This window comes from Hemiscyllium ocellatum, chromosome 20 (genome assembly GCF_020745735.1).
Source record: "Hemiscyllium ocellatum isolate sHemOce1 chromosome 20, sHemOce1.pat.X.cur, whole genome shotgun sequence".
NCBI classification, from domain to species: domain Eukaryota; kingdom Metazoa; phylum Chordata; class Chondrichthyes; order Orectolobiformes; family Hemiscylliidae; genus Hemiscyllium; species Hemiscyllium ocellatum.
Window position 1 is genome coordinate 45801216 of NC_083420.1, and position 24300 is coordinate 45825515.

Here is a 24300-nt window from a genome sequence, read left to right on the forward strand (position 1 = left end):
AGCGCAGCAAAATAAATGAAGTTAAAGGAGCTCATGATACCTCATGGTGAATGACAAGCAGGGAACACTTATAAATTTAGTCGCTCATAGGAGCTCAGGTAATGCCACATGCTTTATAGCCACTGAAGGAGTTTTGAAGCAGTCAGTGTTGTAATGTCGGAAAGACGGCAGCCAGTTCATGCATAGCAAGCTCCTGCAATTTAAAAATGTGATCACAACTGGATAATTTAGAAAACAAAAAGCACATTAAGTATAAATCGAAGGATAAGTGGAATCTTGGACATCAGGGAACATTTCCCTGCTCCCTTTTAAAACAATGCCATGGGAGTATTCAGGTGCACCTCAGCCTGGGCAGTCAAGGCCTCAGTTTAAAATCTCATTGACTTTTCTTTTGACACAGTCTAATGCAAAGTTAATGAATAAAATTAGGATAGATAAACAGTAAAAAGATTTAAAATCTTTGCTTTTAATTGAGTGGCTTTGAAATATTTATCCTGTTGTACAGAAATAGTACTGTATTACAAGAACAAAGCTGCTTCTGAAATCTGAGTAGCTTAATTACTATAATTCTTCTTTTTGCAGTAGTGCCACAATAATAACATATGAACATAAAGACCAGGGAAAGTGAAACTTCCCTGGAGCTACTAACAGGCTACTGATAGTCAAAGAAAAACACACATGGTCCTCTTTTATAACAGGAAAAGTAACATGTATATAAGAATATAAATGTGTGTCATACTGGATAGTGAGTTAGGTATGATCCACCACTTCAATGGGCAGCTATTTAAATTAGTCATTTTCTAATTATATAAATGGATTCAATGACAATGTCATTGACTTATCCACTGGAATCCAGCTTGAGGACATGCAAAGCACTGCGGACTAAGTTCCATTCACTCAGCAACCCCTGCTTACTGACCTACCTAAACTGTCTCTTGATGAAACACCCTAATTTGAAAGGTTTATTCTTGTTTTCAAATGTTCATGTATCCGCAATTTCCTACAGTCAGTCAATACTCTGAAATCTTATTTGGGGAAAGTAGAAAGACAAAGGGGGATGAAGTAAGGTCACATGAACTAAAAGAAATTCAAAACACTGCAGATACTCAAAATCTAAAGCGAAAGTTGAAAATGCTCAGCAGGTCAGGAAGCTTCAGCAGAATGAGAAAAAGAGTGAATGAATCAGCTTCATGACCTTTGCCAGAACCCAGATTGTGAGCACTGTCTGAACACAGTAAGGTTCAAAATGCTGGCTAGATAAAATTAGAGTTAGGTATTCAGGTTATAGACAAGGAAGCACTTTTATTGAAAAGGGTCATGGAAATCTGGAATCCTTTCCTCCAAAAACCAGTAAATTCTGGAAGTCAGTTAAAATGTTCAAGACTGAGACTGACAGATCCTCATGGGAAAAGAGCTTCACAAACATCACCCCAGAATGGCCTAATCCTAACATTAAGGTTACACTCACTTTGTTTTGGACTCTTCCACCAAAGGAATTTGCTTCTCTCTAACTTCCTATCACCTCCTTTAATCATCTTGAACACCTCAATTAAATCACCCTTTAATCTTCCTCAAATGAATACTGTCTCATCTATCAAACCTGTCCTCACGATGTCATGTTTTTCACCATAATTTAGTTTGAATGATGGAACAGTGCATTGCTGGCTGCTCCTTCTAACCTGATTCTACTGCTGCCTTGATTAAATAGCCATTGAATGTGATGTAGATATCGCCTGCGCCACTGTAAATAGCGTTTTCCCTGTTCTCCTGGTAAAGGCGCACCCATACCTCATCATTCTCACTTAGATCCAGCATCACACTCTGACTCTGCATGATGCTGCGGTCACTGGGTTGAGCATACAAGATCACCACCTCCTCATCATTGCGCATGAGGTGAAGGTAGGTTTCCTTAAAGTTCCAGGTGTGCACGTTGAGATTGAAGAAGTAAACCCCTGGTACGTAGCAGTAGAACCTGCCAGTGAACATGTTGAAATGGTGGTGGAGGTTGACAAACTCTGTGTCAAAGATCAACTGAGGTTGAAGCTCTTTGCTCTGGATCCCCTTCCTGCGACCAACCGAGAATGCTGCATAATGTTGCTTGCAGTTATGACCAGGAATGCCTGCTTGTCCTTTGTCCCCCTTGATGCCAGTAAGACCAATGGAACCATTGGGACCTGCTTTTCCTATTTTGCCTGGCATTCCTCTCTCCCCCTTCTCTCCTTTGGAGCCTGTATAAAGAGAATAATGTTCAATTTGCGTTAGCATTTTTTTCAGGAGATGTGAATATTACATGGAATTACATTGAACCATAGCAGGGAAACAGACCAGCCAGTCCAGACTGGCTTTCATGCTCTGCAATGTGCTCCTGCCACTATGTTTAATTGTGACTTACCAGATCAGCTACGTGTGCTGACCCCAGACTGGAAGTAGAGAAAAGCCTATCCTCACCATCTGAAAATTGGACAACAAAAGCCATCCAAAGTTTTGCAGGGATTGCACAATTTGATCCAGGATGCTGGAAAGACATTGAAGTTCTGAAGGGTTTTGGTCATGAGGAGAGCTTGGATAAACTCGAATTGTTTTCACTAGAAAGACAGAGGTTGAGGGGCGACCTGATAAAGGTCTACAAAATTATGAGAGGCATAGATAGGACGGACAGTCAGAGGAATTTTTTTTCCATGGTGGAAAGGTCAACTACAAGAGGGCACAAGTTCAAGGTGAGAGGAGAAAGGTTTAGGGGAGAAGTGCAGGGAAAGCTTTTCACACAGAGGGTGGTAAATGTCTGGAATGCACTGCCAATGGAGGTGGTGGAAGCAGGCATATCTTGATACACACATGAACGGAAGGTAAACAGAGTGACAGAAACTATGTGTGGGCAATAAGAGGCAGATCTAAAGAAAGATTAGGAATTGATGAAGGCTTCATGGGCCAAAGGACCTGTGACAATGTGTATTGTTCTCCAATAGCCACAACCATCTCCTTTTGTGCTGGGTATGACTCCAACCAGTAGAGTGTTTAGCTTCTGATTTCCGATGCCCTTGGTTTTGTGAGGCCACACTTGGTCACATGCTACCATGAAGTGACAATAACTGGAATTCAGCTGTTTGGTTCATATTTTGACCCAAGCTGAAATGAAGCTAGAACCAAAAACAACAGTAGAACCCAAACCAGGCCTCAGCTGAGCAAGCTGTTGCTTTTAAAGTACTACTTGATAGTGCTGTCGAAGACCACTTTCCACCACTTTCCACCACTTTGCTGTTGACTGAAAGTAGACTGATGGGTCAGTTGTCAAAAAGTGCAATGCTGGAAAAGCACAGCTGACATTTCTGATGAAGATATTTCACTCGAAAAGTCGACTTTCCTGCTCCTTGGATGCTGCTTGACCAGCTCTGGTTTTCCAGTGCCACACTTTCTGACTCTGATCTCCAGCATCTGCAGTCCTCACTTTCTTCTGATGGTTCCGTCATTAATAGGAATGGATTTGACCTAATTTTTATTCACAGGACACACCTGGGTAATTTTCCACATTGATCTCGGTGAAGTAGCTTCACTGAACAACCAGAGTATGGAGGATCTATAGTCTTCAGTAGCACAACCTCAATGCTGTCAAGGCTTAAGGCCTTTTCTTTATCCAGTTTCTTCAGCTTTATTGTTTGATATCAACATGAAGCAAATCAAATTGTTTGAAGATTGGTGTCTGTGATGTTGTGGACCGGAGGAGGAGGCAGAAGTGGATTTTTCATCAGCTCTTCTGGCTGAAGATGGTTGTAAAGGCTTCAGCATTGTCTTATTTTTGTACAGATGTGCTGAGCTACCTCATGAAGAATGTATATTGTGTGGAGCCTCCTCCTTGGTTTAACTGTTTCATTGCTCATGACTATTCACAGATGAATGCAGCAGGATTGCAGGCATTGATCTGATCTGTTGGTTGTGAGTTTGCTAAATTCTGTTGCATACTGCTTTCACTGATGAACATACTTGTAGCTCTATGTTGAAACTTACTCAGGTTGGTACCTCATTTTTTGATATGCCTGGTACTCCTCCTAGCATGTTCTTATTTACAGAGTTTTATAAAATCATGAGGGGCATAGATGAGGTGAATAGCCAAGAGTAGGGGAGTCCAAAACTAGAGGACGTCAGCTTAAGTCGAGAGGGAAAAGGTTTAAAAGGAACCTGAGAGGCAACTTTTTCAACCCCGGGGTGGTGGGTGTAGGGAATGAACTGCCAGTGGAAGTGGTAGAGGCAGGTACATTGACAACATTTAAAAGACATTTGGACAGGTATAGAAGTAGGAAAGGTTTAAAAGGATATGGACCAAATGCAGGCAAACAGAACTAGTTAAGTTTGGATACCTGGTTGGCACAGAGTTGGACTAAAGGGTCAGTTTCCGTGTTGTATGGTTCTATGACTCCATGACTCATTGGAACAGGGTTGATCACTTCAATGGTAATGGTAGTGTGGGGTTACGGTAGGTCGGGATGCTACTGCTGCTGAGAGTGATCCTCCTGGATGCCCAGTTTTGAGCTTCCAGCTTTGTTATAAACCTTTCTCATTTCCTCTGGTGGCAATGCCAGACAACACAATGGATGATATTCACAAACTGAAGGTGGGGCTTTGCCCCCACAAGTACTGACGTGTGTCGCTCTGATCAATGCTTTCATGGAATCATATGGCTGTGGTACAGCAGGAAAATAAGGTATGGAACTGTTGGGGAATGGAGAATGGGCGTGTTGTTAATTGCATTTACTGCTATCGTACTCAAATAATTCAGTCACAGACAATCTGGGCAGAAAGTGCTGTCCAGATGATTCTGACTTCCTCCTCCTCTCCCTGCTTATCTTCCTGCTGCTGCCATATACTGGGTATGGGGTGGAAAGCTCTTTGTCCTCGTGGCAGTGAGGTTGTGCAGTATGAAATTAACCACCAAATGTCTTGGCACAGGTTCCACTGAGCACTGCGGGACTCCATCAAATTCAGACAGCAGAGGCACATCACAGATCTGTTTGATTTCAGATTATGTGCCAGCCCAAGTTCGGGTGCATTCTGCGCTCGAGTCACACGTCCTCAAAGGATTGCTCTTGTCTCCCAAGTAGCCACCCTCTGGTTTGTGGTGCTGATTCAAATGTGGGTGCCACAGAATGTGACTAGCAAGATGCTGAACACTACCCTGTTCGTCAGTTCAGACCTACCCAGTGTATATCAAGAGAATGGAATCCCTTTCAGTCACAATACTTTTCAGAGTTGACAAGTGGAGCACTCAGGGTGATGTGCATTCAGTAAATGGTATCGCAAGCTGTGAAGCAGCCTGCAATCCTCACAAAGCCATTGTTCTTTCCACTCACTCTGTCTGCTAAGAGAGCAGAGATCTATTCAGCTGACTTGGATTATGAGGTTTTAAATGATGTTCCTTAAGCAATAGTGAAGGAAATCTGGAAGACACTGTAAATCACAAGACCACAGTGTGTAATGTAAAGGAAGAAGTATTAAAGTTCATGATCATGGTCCTCCTCACTGTTACTACAATGCCACCCTCATCCCACTCGGAAGCTCCAGTTTTATCTGCAGGTACTGGCAGATTTCACCAGGACAGCTTCACTGAAATGCAGACAGCTCCCTTTGTTGCTCACTGATATTCAAATTGTCTCTGAATAAACAGGGCTTGTCATTGTGATCAGAGTCTTCACCCCTTCCTCCATCTCTTCCAGAAATTGGCCTGATCTATCTCCCCATCATGCAGCAGTCACTGGGTAATGCACGTTATGGCATCAATGTCCAGAAACAAATGGTTTGTGCTGAATTGTTGAAGTCAGGACAAAACTCTGTGAGCTTATGCTGCACTGGAGTTCAAGAAACCACCAAGCACAGCTAGAATCATAGTGATAGGCAGGAAAATTCAATCAGTAACAAAAGCCGCTGCTGATCTCTTTAGATAGAGTTGTTGAAGGGTTCTTCCTGCTGCTGGAAATGTGTTCTTAAGGGACAGCATTAGCTGGAACATTGAGCTCCAAAACAATAGTGGATACCTCAATGAAACACCCCCGGCACACACTAACATCTTTTCCAAAATAAGACCAGAAGCAGGTCATTTAATCCATTATGCATGTTCCACAATTCAGTTAGATCATGTCTCATCTTAGAATCCCCAGCTCCACTTTCCTGCTTTTTCCCCTTAGCCCTTGATTTCCTTACCAATTAAAAAATCTGTCCTCTCTCCGCCAATATATCTATTGATGCACCCTCAACAGCTCTCTGTAGTAAAGAGTTCCACAGATTCACTATCCTCTGAAAGAAGAAATTCCTCCATACCAGGATGTTGCCTGGGATGGGGGGAAGATGTTACGAGGAAAGGCTGAGGGACTGGAAGCTGTTTTCATTAAGAGAGAAGAAGGTTAAAAGGTGACTTAATAGAGGCATACAAGATGATCAGAGGATTATATAGGGTAGACAGTGAGAGCCTTTTTCCTTGGGTGGTGATGGCTAGCATGAGGGGACATAGCCTTAAATTGAGGAGTGATTATATATAGGACAAATGTCAGAAGTAGGTTCTTTACTCAGAATGCGCTGCCTGCAACAGTAGTGGACTCACCAACATTAGGGGCATTTAAATGGTCACTGGATAAACATATGGATGATAATGGAATAGTGTAGGTTAGATGGGCTTTAGATTGGTTTCACAGGTCGGTGCAACATCAAGGGCCGAAGGGCCTGTACTGCGCTGTAATGTTCAATGTTCTATGTCTTTGTTTTAAGTATACAAGCCCTTATCATGAGGCGATGCCCTCTTGCCCTAGAGTCTCCCTGAAGGGGAAACAACCTTCCTGCATCTACTCTGTCAGGTCCCCTAAGAATCTTGCATGCTTCAATAAAGTTGTTTCTAATTCTTCTCCAATCCAATACGTACAACTCCAATCTATTTAATTTCACCTTATAAGACAGCGTGGTATCAGCCAAGTAAACCTTCTTTGGACTGCCTCCAATACCATATATCTTTCCACAGATAATGGACCCAAAACTATTCACAGTGTTCCAGCTGAGGTCTGACTAGCACCTAGTGGCTTGTGCAAAATCTCCCCACTTTAATTCACCATTCCCTTTGAAATAAAGTCACCATTTCATTTACCTTCTCTATTACCGGCTGAATTTGGATGCTAGCTTTTTATTTTTCACTTACAAGGACTTCCAAATCCTCTGTTCCATAGCTTTCCTCAGTCTTTTTCCATTAAATAATGTTCAGATCTTGTATTCTTCCTGTCAAAGTGCACAATCTCACATTCTCCCACGTTATAAAATGGTGACTGGTGTGGCTCACGACACGAGAATGGATGTAGAACAAATGACATTTTGGTGCTAAAATCAGACTTGTTTGCCAAAAAGCCAGCAGTCAAGAAATTCCTAGCCCTTACCTTTTAGTATAGTCATGTCTATCTTCGGCTTGATCTCAGGAATTGGGTAGGTGGGATGGTCACTTGCCATCCTTTGGCTAGACGACAGTCCGTACAGATACATTGGCTTCTCCAAAGGACCGCAGCATCGGACACATGAAGATTGGAGCGTCTGCTTTTTAAAGTGAATTCTTTTGGACGAGGCCATAGCAGCTAGTAAGGAAACAATCAGAGCAATGGAAGCCTTCATTCTTCAAAAGCAGAATAGCCTGTGCAGGGGAAGATACAGAAAATAATCAACATTTACCCTTGGCAATATGCATAAAATAGGATGAGGTGACCAACTCTCCTGGATTGTCCACGCATTTACGACCATTGTATAGCTACAAGCAAAAATCCTTGGAGAAAGATTATAGCTGTATTCAAAAAATGAGTCTACAAGGCACAAGTCAGGAAGGTGATGGAATACTCCACACTGGTCTGGATGAGTGCAGCCTCAACAACATTCAAGAAGCTTGACACCATCCAGGTCAAAGCAACCCACTTGATTGACACCACATCCACAAGCATCCACTCCCTCCACTATCGGTATTCAGTAGCAGCAGAGCGCACTATCTACAAGATGCACTGCAGAAAATCACCAATGATCCTCAGACCGCACCTTCCAAACCCGCAACCACTTCCACCTGGAAGGACATGGGCAGCAAATATAGGGGAACATCATTACCTTCAAATTCCCCTCCAAGCCACTCACTATCCTTACTTGGGAATATATTGGTGTTCCTTCACTGTCGCTAGGTCAAAATCCTGAAGTTCCCTCCATAATGGCATTGGGGGTCAACCCACAGCACATGGACTGCAGTGTTTTGAGGAGGCAGGTCGTCACCATTTTCTCAAGGACAACTGGGGAAAGACAGTAAATGCTAACTAGCCAGCTATGCCCATGTCCCACAAAATGAGTCAATTTTTAGAAAGTCATCAGAAGATTGATGATGGGGAAGAAATGGATGAATTGACAGCCAAATATTACCAATTGGTAGGGGAAGGAGGGACACCATGGTGTGTCAGGTGACTGATGGTGGGTTTGAGTGGTTGGGTGCTTGAGATCATGGGATGTTACTTTGAAGAACATACCAAATCTAAATTTGCAACTCTGGGACAAAGGCTATCGAACACACTTGCAACATCCTGCGTGTGGGTTCGCTGTTTTTTAAGTGTGACAAACCATGAGAGATACCTTGACTAATGTGATTGCAGTTGTTCAAGATGAATGCTCAACACCATCACTAATGGACCAGAAACAGGCATTAAATGCCAGCCTTTCCAATGGCACTTACATCTCCACAATGAATAAATGGAAAAAAAGCAAAGATTATTTTTATCCACAAGCACAAAATGAATAAAACCTTCATCAATAATATTGATGCAGCTCTGTGATCACTTCTACATGTTTGCTGGTCCATGCAGTGTGGGTTTCACTTGAAAGGAAGGCTCCCATTTACTTCACACTTCTGGATGCCCCAGAGCACATTACGACCAATTAAATACCAATCTGAAGTAGAGTCACTGTTGCAGTATCGGAGAGCCAGTAAGTAATTTGTTCACAGCACAATGCCACATATGCAGTCTATTCTGATATAATATAATAGTTCAGTTCCCATATGATCCCGCATTATAAGAAAATCGCATAATAACAGTATCATTTAAACCAATGGGACCAGAATCGTTACAGCCATACAGGTAAGGAAAGTTCACGTTCTACAAATAATGGTCTAAATTCTTCAATCACATTATAACCAATTCATATTGAAGAAACGTGCATTATAGCAGAACCGACTTATATGGTATATATTATATTGTTCACAACAGTGAGGGAGTTATATCCCTACCCTTTTATATAAACACATCATGAGATCTTTCAATTCACCTTAAAGGATATGTAGAACCAACAGCACTCACATCTCTGGACAACACAACACTCCCTCATACCTGCACTGTTGGACCATAGGGTCTGTTTCAGTGCTTTATCACTCTATGAGTCTATAGACTGTCAGTCCAGATGCTTGTGCTCAAGTTGATGGAATGGGACTTCAGCCTACATCTTCCAGCTCAGAAGAAGAAGCCTGCCAACTAAGCAACATCTGCCAGCCATCCTTTGGGATGAAGAGAGGACAATGAAACTTTTCCAGTATCTTTGCTCAGATTAAAAGACTGAAGAGAATCTACAATTAATGTGGTTTGTGCTTGATAATATGATAAGCCGTTTAAAATAAAATCCATGAGCTTCTTATATGTCAATGGGATTTGTTTTGTTCAATATCAAAAATTCTCAGAATTTAAAATAAAGGCTGGTACTATATTACAGTTGTAAAGTACAATTGTGGGTTTGGTTGTTATTAAAAGAGAAAAACTAAAGGGCATTTTTGAAATATGTTTTGCAGGCGATGCAAAATTATCTTGCGGATAGTCTTTGTTCACTTAGAAGCAATCAATGCTGATGGCAATGAACTCAAGTTGTGACATCTGCCAAACGTTGCAAAGAAAACAATCCTGCTGACAATCAAAGGGAAGAACCGATTCCAAACACAATTTGGAAAACAACATTTACAGACTCACTTCATTGTCTGGCTTTCATACCCTGAGGCAAAGGCTGTACACATTCATAAGAACAGGGATTTAAGACTTTCTTTTTAAATGGGGAAAGGGCAACACATTTTGTGAAGATTATAGACTGATATCAGGAGAACATTTGTTCCACTTCATTTAGTAAAGAAAGGGCTGAATTGTTTTGACTGCTGAATGTGTTATATTGTAGAAGTGTAATAATGAAATATAGAAAACCATCTAATACCTTCTTTTCAACCTGTTCAATGACAAACTTCCCGTATTTGTTGATGACTCTATTTGTCAAAACAATGTAATGTCTATCATTTTGTCACATTATTATAACTATTCTTGTGAGCTCACCATCCTCAAAATGAGATGTTATCATATCAGAAATTACCCTAATTTGTCTCTCGCACCTGCTGTTTGAGAACCATGAAGTTCCTACATTTCTTCTTCTTAGATAATCTCTTGAGATCCAGGATAGCTTGTTTTCAGTCCAGTTCTATCCGTTCGGAGATTTCTGATTGATCCAATGCGCAATCTGTAGACTTTGCCACATGCAGAACAGGTGACACTTGAAGGGTTAAAGTGATAGATTATTCAACTCTGCACTTTCCCAATGAAGTCTCTCGCTATGCCCGAGGCATTCTCCATTTCATTGTTCACAAGCCAGCATGTCCCCAAGTCATGAGATATTTGGGCTCTTTAAGGTTGTTTTAAGGACATCTCGAAAATATTTCCATTCATTTCCTGGGAGTCACCTGACATGGTCAGCAGTTGCAGAGGAAGTTTGATATCAGACACACAAATGAAATATCAGACCCAGCTTATTTTGTGTGATTAGAGTCTCTTTGCTGGTATTTTGGCTTAAAAGAAGACATTGCTGTTGGACTGTGTTCATTGTCACCAGATTTAGAGCATCTTGCAAAGACACCGTGTTTTGGAGCTTTTTCAGTGGATCCAGTACCTGCTTAAGATTGCCCAAGTGGCCGAGTTAAATAGGAGCACACAGATCACTTAGTCTTGGGATAGAGATACAGATCCTCAAATAATCTTCTTCTCAGGCGAAAGTGAGGACTGCAGATACTAGAGATCAGAGTCTAGATTAGAGTGGTGCTGGAAAAGCACAGCAGGTCAGGCAGCATCCAAGGAGCAGGAAAATCGACAGAAAGATCCATTTCTCACATGGTTCAGAAAAGGAATAGACAATGTCTGAAGGGCTTTTGCCTGAAAGGTCGATTTTCCTGCTCCTCGCATGCTGCCTGAACTGCTGTGCTCTAATCTTCTCCTCAGTCAACCAAAGGTAGAGCTGGCATACTGGAATTGAATTTGAATTTCATCATCCAATTAGGCTTCCATCAAGCCAAGCCTACCAATACAGAGAAAATTATGCACCTTGGCCACAATCTCACTTTTGATCTTATTTAATAGAGGTGTTTTACTGTGGGAATGGGTTGGAGGAGGACATTAGTTTTCCTGGTGTTTTGTGAAAGATCCATTTCTCACATGGTTCAGACAAGAAATAGACAATGTCTGGAGCTCAGTTTCTGAGAGTGTGCAATATAAAAGGTCATCAGTTTTCTGAAGTTCAATGACTGAGGTTGGAGTGGCTTTCATTTTGAGTTGAAAGCTTCATAGGTTGAATAGCTTCCTGTTTGCTCTGTCAATTACCTCCACACCTGTGGATAATTTAATAGAGTGAGATGCAGCACTGAAGAGAGGGAAATGGAGCAGAGAGCTGGTGCAATGGTACAGCCTTGTGTTATCCCTGTATTCGCTGGGTTTAGGGATTGTGGAGATTTGTTGGTGAGAATCAAAGCTAACATGTCATTGTGCAGTTGGTCGGAGTGGAAAATTGTGACAAGTTTCTGAGGACAACCGTAAACCAGCACAGGTTTTCATGTGGGTCATGAACGACTTTGGACAGTAATTGGTTTTGCTTGTCATATTTTCCTGTAATTTGCTGTCCAGTGAAAATGATGTCTGTGGTGCCTCTCAATTGGAGAAAACAGCAATGTGACTCTGGATGGTGTTGCTCACTCTCTGGGAGCTGATGGTTGAAAGAATCCTTGCAATGATTTTCTCTATGGCAGATAGCAGAGACACTCCTGTATAGTTATCACATTTAGATTTATGTCCCCCTTGATTATAGTCAAGATCTTGCAACCCCCCAGTAAGCACTCTTTTTCCTTAATGAGGAACATAAGGTTGTACAGCTGGGACAGAGCATATCCTGAAGAATATACCAAAGAAGCTGACCCTGGAATTTGGCTCCTTGAAAAGCTTTAAGAGATGTGATTGATCGTGGTACATACAGCAACAGAGGGTGGTAGTGAATTGGTCTTATATCACTCCTGATTTTATTTTCTTTCAATGTCGATGGAAAGTAAAGTTGGGTGGGCTTGTAAAATGAATTGTTCAACTATGGAGGAGCTCCTTTGATACTACGTGTATCCTGGGAAGCTGGTTACAACATTCATTTACTTCATCTGTACTCACTGCTTCAGATCTTTTTCAAAATATCACAAAAATTTGGAACTCATTCTCTCTAACTCACTATGGTGCCTCAACTGAAGTTGGTATTCCTTAGATTGATACAAGGAGTGTGGAGCAAAGTAGGATAAATGGGGTTCTGGTATAGATCGGCTACGACCTATTTATAACTGGGTTGTGTTTCCATTTTCACGAATGGTACCATGACTGATTGAAGGTCAGCAATGATAAAGATGAAGTTGTGCCTGAAATAGGGCCAACAGAATCTTTGATCTTGGAGGCCTGTGTTAAATGCTTCTCCGTGGAAGGATGGTGTCATTTTCGTGTAACTAGTAGGTGTAAAACCAAAGAAGGATATTGTTTTACTCTAGCACATATTTTGTATTACTCCTCAGTCATACTACACCTGGTGAGCACTGCTGCCTCAAAGCATCAGGGATCCAAGTTTGATTCCAGCCCTGGGTGACTCTCTGTGTGGGTTTCCTCCAGGTGCTCCAGTTTCCTCTCACAGTTCGATGATGTGTAGATTAGATGTTTGGCTATGGTAAGTTGCCCATTGTGTCCAAGGTTGTGCAGGTTAGATGGTTAGCCATGGGAAATGTGTGGTTACAGGGATAGGGTGGGACACTCTTTGGATCATTGGTACAGACGGAATTGGTTGAACTCCCTCTTTCCACACTGTAGTGACCACCTCCTTGGGAATGCAGGCTGCCTCGGACACTGACTTCAGCTGACTTGCAGATCTGCAAACCCTTGGTAGCTATGACCTTCTCCTGTGGGCCCTCCTCTTCCTCTCTCTACACACAGCCTCCCTTCTCTGCTGCCTATGCTCCTTTTCCAGGTCACACTGTAGCTCTGAGAGGAACTATAGGTGACTGAAGCAGACTTTATCCTGACAGCGCCCCCAACCCCATGTATCTCCTCTGATATCCTTGTCAAATTTCAGCACCCTTCCAAAAACTCAAGAAAATGAATTTCTCTAAATTAATAAATATCAAGGGGCATAGAAATCATATGACAGAGTGGTATTGAGGTAAACCATTATCCATGATTAAACTAAATGATAAGCAGGCTTGATGGGCTGAATGGTCTGCTCACGTTCTCATGTTTGCCTTGAATCAAAAACGTCTGAATTTCTAGCAATATTGAACAGAGCAGCAAGGGGAATTCAAAAGTGACTCAAAGTCAAAGTGTGTTCCCTTTATTTAGCATTCATGGCATGGATTCCTCATGCAGCTGAACACATGTTCATCTGAGAATGATTAAGAGAAAGCATTAACTGAACCTGGAGGGTCCAAACTGGCAAATCAGATGCCAACTCGGATGCTGTTTGATGTCAGGAATCTGCCCACTGAGCATGTTTCCAGCATGCACACATGCTAGTGCCCTTACAGTCAGACAGTGCTACTTACAGTAGTCCTGAATGTCCGGTGAATTCTTCTGAAGTTTCAAGTTTCCTTGGTGCCAGCACTTGCGACACAGTCAAGCAGAATTTTACAGATGATATTCCCATCAGAATTCAATGATAAAGCAGCTGCAACTAATTTGCCTGTGCTCATGAAACTTCGGTTTCTGTCACTGAACAACCTTTAAAGCACTATAAATACAACCCGCTGACACCTCTGCATCCCAGGTGAGTATGCACCAAGATTCATTCAATGAAATATTCATCCAAACCGACAGTAATCCATGACACATTCTCTATATATACACACATTCTAAATTCAGGTCCTTGTTCTTCCTTTAGCACAGCAGGCAGCTGACATGCTGGGACTTGCTTCACTTTGCCAGTTTCTGAAGTTCTTGCTCGCTCCTTAGCCCCTCTATCACTTCCAGTGTCTCCTTCACATCTTTGATTACTCTCAAAGTGGCTCTTTCTTTATCTCGGTGCTCTTCATAACTTCTTCCCCTAAATCATTTCCCTCATCCCTCCTTAATATTTTACACCAAGGTCATTTAATGTCTTCTCTCGTCCGTGTGGTCAATGGGTATTATCCTTACTCAGTGCATAGCTCTGTTTCTGGTTATCTACAACACAGTTACATTTTGAAAATGGCCTTATTTGGCCTATCTCCAGCCTTTATTGCCTCAGGTAACCAGCAGCTGCAGTAAATCTGGCCACCATCCTGTCATTACTGATTCTTTTCTTTCTCAGCCCATTAATGGCCTTCTGTGCTAATCTTGTCTCATGCGCTCTCATATTTGGAGGGCAAAAAAGACCAATTCCAAACATGATCCTCAGATATTTAATCGCATGCTGCATTCCTCCCAAGCTTAGGATATGCTTGCTGTATAAATGAGGCTCCTCCTCCTGCATAATTTTGGAAGAATATCATGCTCATTCAATCTGCCAAAATAAAGATTTTTTTTAAAAAACTGAACTCAGATCTTTAAACTCTCAAAGTACAAGGCGACAGCATTTTTTGCAACCAGAAGCATGCTACTTATTGCATTTTTGTAGAGGTCGTAGCTTGGGACAAGACAATAACAGATAGCAGGAAACAGAAACTTAAGCAGCTTACTATGTCAGGTCACAACTAAAAAAATGTGACCTTTGAACTGAATGTATCCTTCTTACTATGTACTGGATCGGGGTGAGCTACTTTTCATTTCAGCAAGTTGCTTCTATTGTCAGAGTGGGAAGAGCAGAACAGGAAGGCGCTTGAAATGAATAACGCAACATGAACTGGCTGTGCTATTGTTTCAGATTGATGACAAATTGCATCTTTTCATGTGAAACTGAAGCAGGTATTTTTCAGGAAAGGGAATTTGTCACATGGATCCACGCACATGTCCTGTCATTTTTTGGCATGAGAAATGTCTACTTCCATAGGTGTAATTCTCTCTGTGCCAACCTGTCATGCCTGTTCCTTCTGGAGTGTTCCATTTACTTGAAGACCTCTGCTGGGTTTATTTATAACAAAGCTAACACATACAGAGACATCTCTACTCAGAACCTACGCCTTGAGTGCTACAGTACAGAGGCTTGTGGCTTATGGTCACGTGTTAACATCCAGATACTTGGCTTATTTGAATGTTGACTTCTCCGAAGGGATTTTCAGCTGCTTTCTTGATTTGGTGATGGTAAATCAACAATCTCATTTGGGAGGGAATTCTCGGATTTTGACTCAGAGACACTGAAGAAACAACGATATATTTCCAAGTTAGGGTGTGAGTGGCTTGGAGGTGGTGGCATTCCTGTCAATCTATTGCTCTTGACTTCCCAGATGGTGATGGTTGTGGGTTTGATCCCTGCTTTCTTTTGCTTGGATTTAAAAGAAAGGTAAATTGAGGAATTTTGCTTACTTTTATAAAATTTTTACTTTTGGTGCTGACTCTGAGAAGAAAGGGGCCTTATTTCCACTGTGCTATCCAAGTGATATATAGCATACCCAACGCTCACAACCATCTTCCATGGGGCAAGGTGATACTAGACACACAAGATGGCCACTGAACCATAAGTTGACCACTTCACTCCTCCCATTGTGGTCAAGGAGGCAATTTTGGAGATCTGCCACAAACCACTAATTTACATGCAGAGGTAGGTCATCTCTAGGAGTTTCTCCTCTTGAGGGGGGCCAATTTCATTGGGGGTTCTTCCGTGGTGACACTCACTGCGGCACAATTCTCATCAGTAACGCCTTACAGCAGAGCTTTAACCATCCAAGATCCACACTGAATACCAACATGAGTGCAATGAGGAGAACTATCCTGTGTGCCGAATATGGTCCCCAACATTTACCTCCCAACGAACTTAGCCAGCTGTCTGTAATTGTGACTCCCTGTCGAAAATAATCAAGCTGGTCTCAACCATTCTTGATGGCTTCTTTAATGTTATAAGAGGCATCAATAACATGGGTGATACAATTGGCACCAATTATTGTACAAACGCTCCCTTGTTGTGCTAATTAATAATCCACTGAGTAACATGTCTGCTGTGTCTAGAGTCTAAGTTCAGCCAACTCTCCATTAATTGCTTCCAGAGCTTTTGGGGTATTATTGCCTAATATAGCCAGACCACATACATGGTAATTTCAGTTTTTAGTGCTGACGACCCCTGCTGCGTCTCCCAAAAATAGAGATCCCAAGAATCCATATCTCAATGATGACCCCAAAGTGGTGGGGACCTGCGAGTCCTGACTGATGGAACGGGTCACTATCCTTCTCCAAACATGTCCCTCGCTGGTCATGGTACAGTAAATGGTGCAATTGTCCCTATCGTGAACAGGTATGGAAGGTCTGGTGCGTCTGTCGCATAAGTCTCCTTAAGTAGAAAAACAAATCCCTTCGCTGCTCGGCAACTGACATTGTCCTGTCCTTCCACTTGTCTGTCCACCCATGTCGCCCTGATCCCCTGGGTGTCCATCCCCAGCTGGAAGTGTTGAACGGATATATCCATGTGGCAGAGCTGACATGGGTGCCATTGCACTGACCATAATATAAATTGTCTGCCCGCGGTCACATCCAAGCACACCTGCTCGGTGCAGGTGTAGGTAAACTGTCTCCTAGTGACCATACAGTACTGATAAGTGCACTGTATCTGGATGCATGAGTCATTTTTGGGAACCAGGGCATAAACACATCCCCAACCCTGCCTTGTGAAACAGAGTGGGTAATTACCAGGTTTTAAATGGGTCTTCTCTTCCCTAGGTTGGCGGGCCTGGCCCCATGGGCCGGTGGTCCTGCCCAGCTGCACACATCTACCCTGGAGTCCCCGTTTGTATTTTCTTATCTGCCTTTATACGGCACTCCTGAGATGTCTATTGCATACAGGTCACAAGTGATTCCACTGATTGCGCCAGTGGGTAGCAGATATTTCAGTTCCCATGTAAATTTAGGTGGGTTTTATAGAAGAGATTATCTTGAAATCCTGACATGCTCTCAACAGTCGAGACACTTAAACACAGTGAAATACAGACAGATATATACATTTTGCAGTTGAAATAAAGTTATCAGTCAAAGTCTTTGTTTTTGTCAGGAGGTGCAGTCGTGCTGTATGGTTTGTTCTGTTATGTTTTTGGTACTACCCTTGGGATGATTGTGTTGTCCACCATTCCTGTCTGCACCTGGGGAATGGACAATGACATTAGTTTGGTCACAGGAGTCTTTAAACAGTATTAATTGGGTCCAGTCCTTCCATGTGTCTTTTCCTTTAATATCTTTGCAGGCCCAGGTGTCCCACTTATTACCATGTCGTATGGTCCATTCCATTTTGGAGCAAAGCCTGGTTTGTCGGGCAGTGCTTGCACCAGTACACGGCTTTCTGCTGCTGGGATCTCAGGGAAGATTTCCAATTCCCCTGTCTTGTCCTTTTTGTTCTGTTTATCAATTTCAGATTACTGCATCATTTTCAATTGGGCACTTAATTCTATCACATAGAGTCATAGAGATGTACAGCATGGAAACAGACCCCTTGGTCCAACCCGTCCATGCCGACCAGATATCCCAATCCAATCTAGTCCCACCTGCCAGCACCTGGCCCATATCGCTCCAAACACTTCCTATTCATATCCCCATCCAAATGCCTCTTAAATGTTACAATTGTACCAGCCTCCACCACATCCTCTGGAGCTCATTCCATACACGTACCACCCTCTGCGTGAAAAAGTTGCCCCTTAGGTCTCTTTTATATCTTTTCCCTCTCACCCTAAACCTATGCCCTCTAGTTCTTGACTCCCTGACCCCAGGGAAAAGACTTTGTATTTTTATCCTATTCATGCCCCTCATAATTTTGTAAACCTCTATAAGGTCACCCCTCAGCCTCCAACGCTCCAGGGAAAACAGCGCCAGCCTGTTCAGCCTCTCCCTATAGTTCAGATCCTCCAACGCTGGCAACATCCTTTTACATCTTTTCTGAACCATTTCAAGTTTCACAACATCTTTCTGATAGGAAGGAGACCAGAATTGCACACTATATTCCAACACTGGCCTAACCAATGTCCTGTACAGCTGCAACATGACCTCTCAACTCATGTACTCAATACTCTGACCAATAAAGGAAAACATACCAAACGCCTTCTTCACTATCCTATCTACCTGCGACTTCACTTTCAAGGAGCTATGAACCTGCACTCCAAGGTTTCTTTGTTCAGCAACACTCCCTAGGACCTTACCATTAAGTGCATAAGTCCTGCTAAGATTTGATTTCCCAAAATGCAGCACCTCGCATTTATCTGAATTAAACTCCATCTGCCACTTCTCAGCCCATTGGCCCATCTGGTCCAGATCCTGTTGTAATCTGAGGTAACTCTCTTCACTATCCACTACACCTCCAATTTTGGTGTCAACGGCAAACTTACTAACTGTACCTCTTATGGTCACATCCAAATCATTTATGTAAATGACAAAAAGTAGAGGGCTCAGCACAAATCCGTGTGGTACTGCACTGGTCACAGGCCTCCAGTCTGAAAAACAACCCTCCTCCACCACCCTCTGTCTTCTACCTTTGAGCCTGTTCTGTATCGAAATGGCTAGTTCTCCCTGTATTCACTATACTCACTACTGCAGCTTTTCTCTCTCTCTCTCTCTCTCTCCCTCTCTCTCTCTCTCTCTCTCTCTCTCTCTCCTGCGCTGTCCTCACCATGTGCTTCCTTTTTCTGCTCTTCTCCCTTTTAAAACTGCTGTTGTTTTGACATTTTTTTCCCCCAAAGTTCCAAAACAATGCAACAGCTTATAAAACAGTAATTGCTGCTCCTGGAATTCGAGAAAATCACCTCCAACCTAAAATACCTCAAAAAAAGGAGCAGCTCTTACAGCCCGAAATTTTTCCTGTCCTCCTTCTTGGATTACCCAGAATCCTTTTATCTCGCCAAATTTTGTCTTTGAGTGGACCCACATCGGTGCCATCTGTGATTATTGTCTCTGGCAGTTGCATTGCTCGGCTGGTCATTAATTCAGATGGTGTTAGCCTGGTTGCCAAATTCGTGGTGGCTCTCAATTTCATCAGTATGGCTGGCAGCACCTCAGCCCATGCTCTACCTGAGTTTTGTACAGCCTTAGCTAAAGTATTTTTGAGTGTTCTATTCAATCTCTCTACCATCCCTGAGCTCTGGGGTTGATAGGGAATGTGAAATTTTTCTCTAATGCCAAGTAATTGGCAGAGAGTCTTCATGAACTTGCATGTAAAATGTGTCCATTGGTCAGAATCGATCAGGAGGGATACCCCCACTTTGGGGATTATCTCCTCCCCTAATATTCTGGCTACAGTGGTCGCAGTGCAGCTTTTGGTCGGAAATGCCTCTATCCCATACCACCATAGAGTCAGGGACTACACTGAAGGCATGTTGACTGTCCTGTATATATACTGCTATAATCCTTTTGCTAGTTCCAGTGCTTTGGTGACCAGGCAGTATGTTTTCCCACAGGAGAGTGGTAGTGGCCCTGTAAAATCTATCTGAAGGTGTTCCCAGGGTCCCCTTGGTGTGGGCTGGTGTCCCATCGTAACTTTTATGGGTCTCCCTGGGTTATGCAGAAATCATGCATTTGCGGTACATGACTTGGCCACATCTCTTCCCATTTCCTTCCACCACCACACTCTCCCTAGGCTTGCTATCATGGCCTCTCTGCCTGTATGAGAGAGCCCGTGGTGCAGCTCAAGCAATGTATTCTGTATGTACACTGGTGCCACCACCTTGTCTGCTCACCTCCAGACATCATCCTCCCCTTTGAATGTCCCTTGCAGTTTACATTGCTCCCTCTCTTCCTGTGGGGTGTCCTCCTGTAGCTGTTGAATTTGAATAGCATCTTTTGCTAATTAAATCGTGGCTATTGCAGCCTCATCAATGGCTTCTTGTTCAAGGGCTGCTGCCTGGTTTCCTTTGAATTTTCGCCAACTTGGATTCTCTTTTGTTGGCTCCTTTTGATGGGCTTTTATTTTTATTACTGCAGCCTCTTTTGCTGTTCACTGGCCTGCAAGAGTGCCTGAATTCTTAATTGGTGTCTGATAGGGATTCCTCCCGCGGTGGTGAACCCTCTTCTACCCCATGCCACCATGTAGTCATGGACTACACCAAAGGCATTTTGACTGTTCGTATATATATATTCACAATTTTTCCTTTTTGCTGGTTCCAGTGCTTTGGTGAGTGCTACCAGTTCTGCTACCTGTGTGAACTGACTTCCATCAATCCCCCCAGACATAACTGTTTCTAACTTATCATTTACCACAGCCCATCCTGATCGGGTCGACCCTGCTATGTATTTTCATGACCCATCCACAAAGGGGTCTCCTCAGCTGTGTCTAGGGGGGGGTATCCTTTACTCTCCCTCTACCCTCATCCCCATCTATATCGCCACAATTGAGCGGTTCCCCATGTCTAGAGTTCACTCAGCTAGGTTTTCTCCCATATCCCTATTACCATGGACTGCTTTGGGGTTAATGAATGGCCTCACACTTTGCCCTTCTCATATTAGAGACGGCCCTCAGTTTCCCTGTGTTTAGCATCTCTACTAAGGTGTGTTTACTGTGGGGCATGACATTCCCTGTCATTACTATAGGCTCGCTAACCCTAGCACAGTCTAAGGCTGCTATGCACCTGGGTAACCCCGTGACTCCTGGCCCTTCATGAGTTCAGTAGTACCCTACGGGCCTTCTCCTGCTACCGTGGTCTTGGGTGACCACTGCAGAGTAAAATTCTCCCTCATTATTACAGTGGATGTAAAAATCCTTGCTGGGATATGGCAGCCCTAGCCCGGGGGTCGATATTAGATTAGATTAGATTACTTAGAGTGTGGAAACAGGCCCTTCGGCCCAGCAAGTCCACACCGACCCGCCGAAGCTCAACCAACCCAGACCCATTCACCTCTTCACCTAACACGATGGGCAATTTAGCATGGCCAATTCACCTAACCTGCACATTTTTGGATTGTGGGAGGAAACTGGAGCACCCGGAGGAAATCCACGCAGACACGGGGAGAATGTTAAAACTCTACACTGAGAGTCGCCAGAGGCGGGATATGAATCGAGTTTTAAGCTGTCTGTATGCCTCCTCCTGTTCTGGCCCCAAGTTACAGGTTTCAAGGCAGGCTGGCCTCCTTTAGTTAATCTCTGGATCAGTTCAGCCAATTTTGTGAACTCGGGGTATAAGACTCCGACTTGAATAGCCCAGTGACCTTTCTGACTCCCCTGACAGGGGCAGGTCATGACATCTGTTGGATTGCCTTCTTTGAATCCCTAGGATACAAGGTGTCCCAGGTATAAGACTAGTGTTTTGCCAATCTGTGCCTTTGTGGAGCTAACTTTTAACCCTGTGATTGCCAATTCCTGTAATACTGGACATAAAGCTTCCTGGTGTCCCAATTCGGACTCTGAGGCAATTAGGATATCATGTACATATTGGAGGATCCTCTGGTAAATCTACACCCTTCAGAATGTTGCTCATCACCCTGTGAAAAATAGTGGGACTGTAGTGGAGCCCTTGTGGCAGGTGAGTCCATATGTACTGCCTGTCCCTTACTGTAAAAGCAAATTTATTCTGGGACTCAGAGAATAACGGGATAGACCAGAATCCGTTGGCTATGTCTAAAACAGTAAAAATCTTGTGTTTGGGAGCCAAGTCATTTAGGGGTCTGCTACAATGAGGTGCAATTTGGGCTGACCCTATTTAGTCCTGTATAATCAATGGTGAGCCTGTACCTCCCAACAGGCTTTATTACTGGCCACATCGGGGAATTAGTTGCACTTGTGGTTTCTTTCAGGATTCCCTATTTCACTAGTCCTTTCACTATCTCCACAACTGCTTTTTCTGCCTCAGGTTTTATTGGGTATTGCCAGTGGGGCTTATGCTCTGGCCCAGGAACCCTTATCGGATCTGTGTTAACTAGACCTGTGTCTACCTTTTTTTCTGCCCATGCTCCGGGGATGGAGGTGCAGATGGCTCCGAATACCCCTTTTTGAGGTTCCAGTCTCTACTGGTGGCTGTAGCTACTTTAATAGTTTCAAGGTGACTTGTAAGTTTCCCAAGTTTGGTCTTTTGACAGTTCTATCTGGGCCAGCGTGGTCATTGTCAGTTTCAGTGTCTGCGCGGAAATCCATTGCTGTAGTAATGGGCGCTAATTGCTTTTCCTGAGAAGGACAATTACTGCAGCCCTGGCTATTAGCAATTTGTATTGGGTCGGTATTAAACAGTTAGCATTCCTATCAAAGGTGTTGGCTGGACCCAAGCACTTTGGCAGGCAGTATATGCTGTTCATGTGTATTCTCTCCCTCATCCGCCTTAATCAATGAGGTTGTGAATGCATTGTACTGGTGTCCTGGTGGCCCCAGGCAGTATCTGTGTTTGCTCTGCTGTCTCTCCATTTTGTAGTCTGGCAGCCATCTTGTGTGTCCATGTGTCTAGCATCACCCTGCCCTGTGCCATCTTCCACTTCAGGATACAGAGGATCCTTGATTATTCAAACGAGATGGGGCGGGCATTATTTTGTTTGGATAATTAATTATTCGGTTAATTGATTCAATGCCTCTCCTCTGGGGCTCGGGGTATTCCTCGCTCTGCCTGCCTTGCTCTCTCTCTCTCTGTCTCAGGGCTTGATTCTGAGCAGAGACACACTTGTATGTAAGGGATCTGCAGCATTGCTGAAGCCTCCACCCACCCTCCCCCCCATTAGTTCAATGGGATTGACACAGCAAGCACTTGCTAAGTCTGCTCCCCGTTCAGGAGACTAGGCAGCAGCACACCGTGTGCGAGAACCACCACCCCCACCAACCCCCGTGGATCCAACCCCGAATCCCTGTCTGACGCCCCAACCCCAATCCCATCCAATACCCAACCCCATTCACCTCGATCCCTGTCCAAGTCCGCAACACTCCCAACCCCGCCCGCTGTCTGCTCCCCCAACCCTATCCAAACCCCCCTCCGATCCTGACCTCACAACTGCACCCCATCCACCTCATCCCCATCCAACCCTGCCCCCTGTCCAGCTCCCCCCAAATCCCACCCCTGTCTAGCTCCCCCCAACCCCAACCTCCATTGACACCCTTCAAACCCACCCCCGTCTGATTCTGACCCCACAACTGCGTCCCATTCATCCCCCAACCCCATCCAACCCCACCCCCGTCCAAACCCCCAACCCTGCCCCCTGTCCGACACCTCCCAACCCCCCCATCTGATCCTCCAACCTCGTCCCCTAACCGCCCCCACCCTGTCCAACCACGCCACTCCATCCACCTCTGCCCCTACCCCCATAAACCATCCACACCTCCACCTGCTCCCTCACCATCTCCCCCCATCGCCTACCACCCCTCCCCTAGGGGAAGCTGGACTGGACACCAACAGTAAGACTGCAGCCGCCTTTAGGGGGGTGGGTGAGTCTCCAAATAGCGCGCACACACACACACACACACATTTTTACTGTAACTTTTTGATAGATTCCTCCTTTGCCCTGTACACGACAATGTTCGAGAGATTGTCTGGGGAAAGGGGGTTTAGGGTACACTCCAGTGTAAAACTCCAGGGTAAGTGTGGGGGGAAAGAGAGAGAGCGCGGGAGGTCAGTCATTTGGAGACGGTGCTTGGGCTCCCATTGATGTCCAAGGCTGTTCTTGGCAGTATATCAGCAAGGCAATTGTTGTCATGAAGAAGTCCTGAAGAAGGGCTCATGCCCGAATCGTCGATTCTCCTGCTCCTTGGATGCTGCCTGACCTGCTGCACTTTTCCAGCAACACATTTTCAGCAGTATATCAGTAAGCCGAGTTCATTTTTAATCACTGCAAACAAAAGACACGATCAGTGTTGGAAACACCTCTTTGATGTAACATTTCTATCAGGACCATGAGATCTCTTCGGATAATCCAATATTCGGATAATTGATATTTGGATAATCGA

General features: G+C 43.9%; 1 protein-coding gene across 3 annotated transcripts in view; it reads right to left on the bottom strand.

The window, feature by feature from the left end:
* Positions 1-559: 559 nt before the first annotated feature.
* LOC132825235 (complement C1q tumor necrosis factor-related protein 1-like) overlaps positions 560-24300 on the bottom strand; it is a 46488-nt gene continuing 22747 nt past the window's right edge. For all 3 annotated transcript variants that reach the window (XM_060840318.1, XM_060840315.1, XM_060840316.1), the window contains exons 2-3: positions 7404-7651; positions 560-2228 (exon numbers count right to left, since the gene is read on the bottom strand). In XM_060840318.1, coding sequence (XP_060696301.1) covers positions 1675-2228; positions 7404-7632 — 783 coding nt within the window. In that variant the 5' untranslated portion in view covers positions 7633-7651 and the 3' untranslated portion in view covers positions 560-1674. The remainder of the gene's footprint in view (positions 2229-7403; positions 7652-24300) is intronic.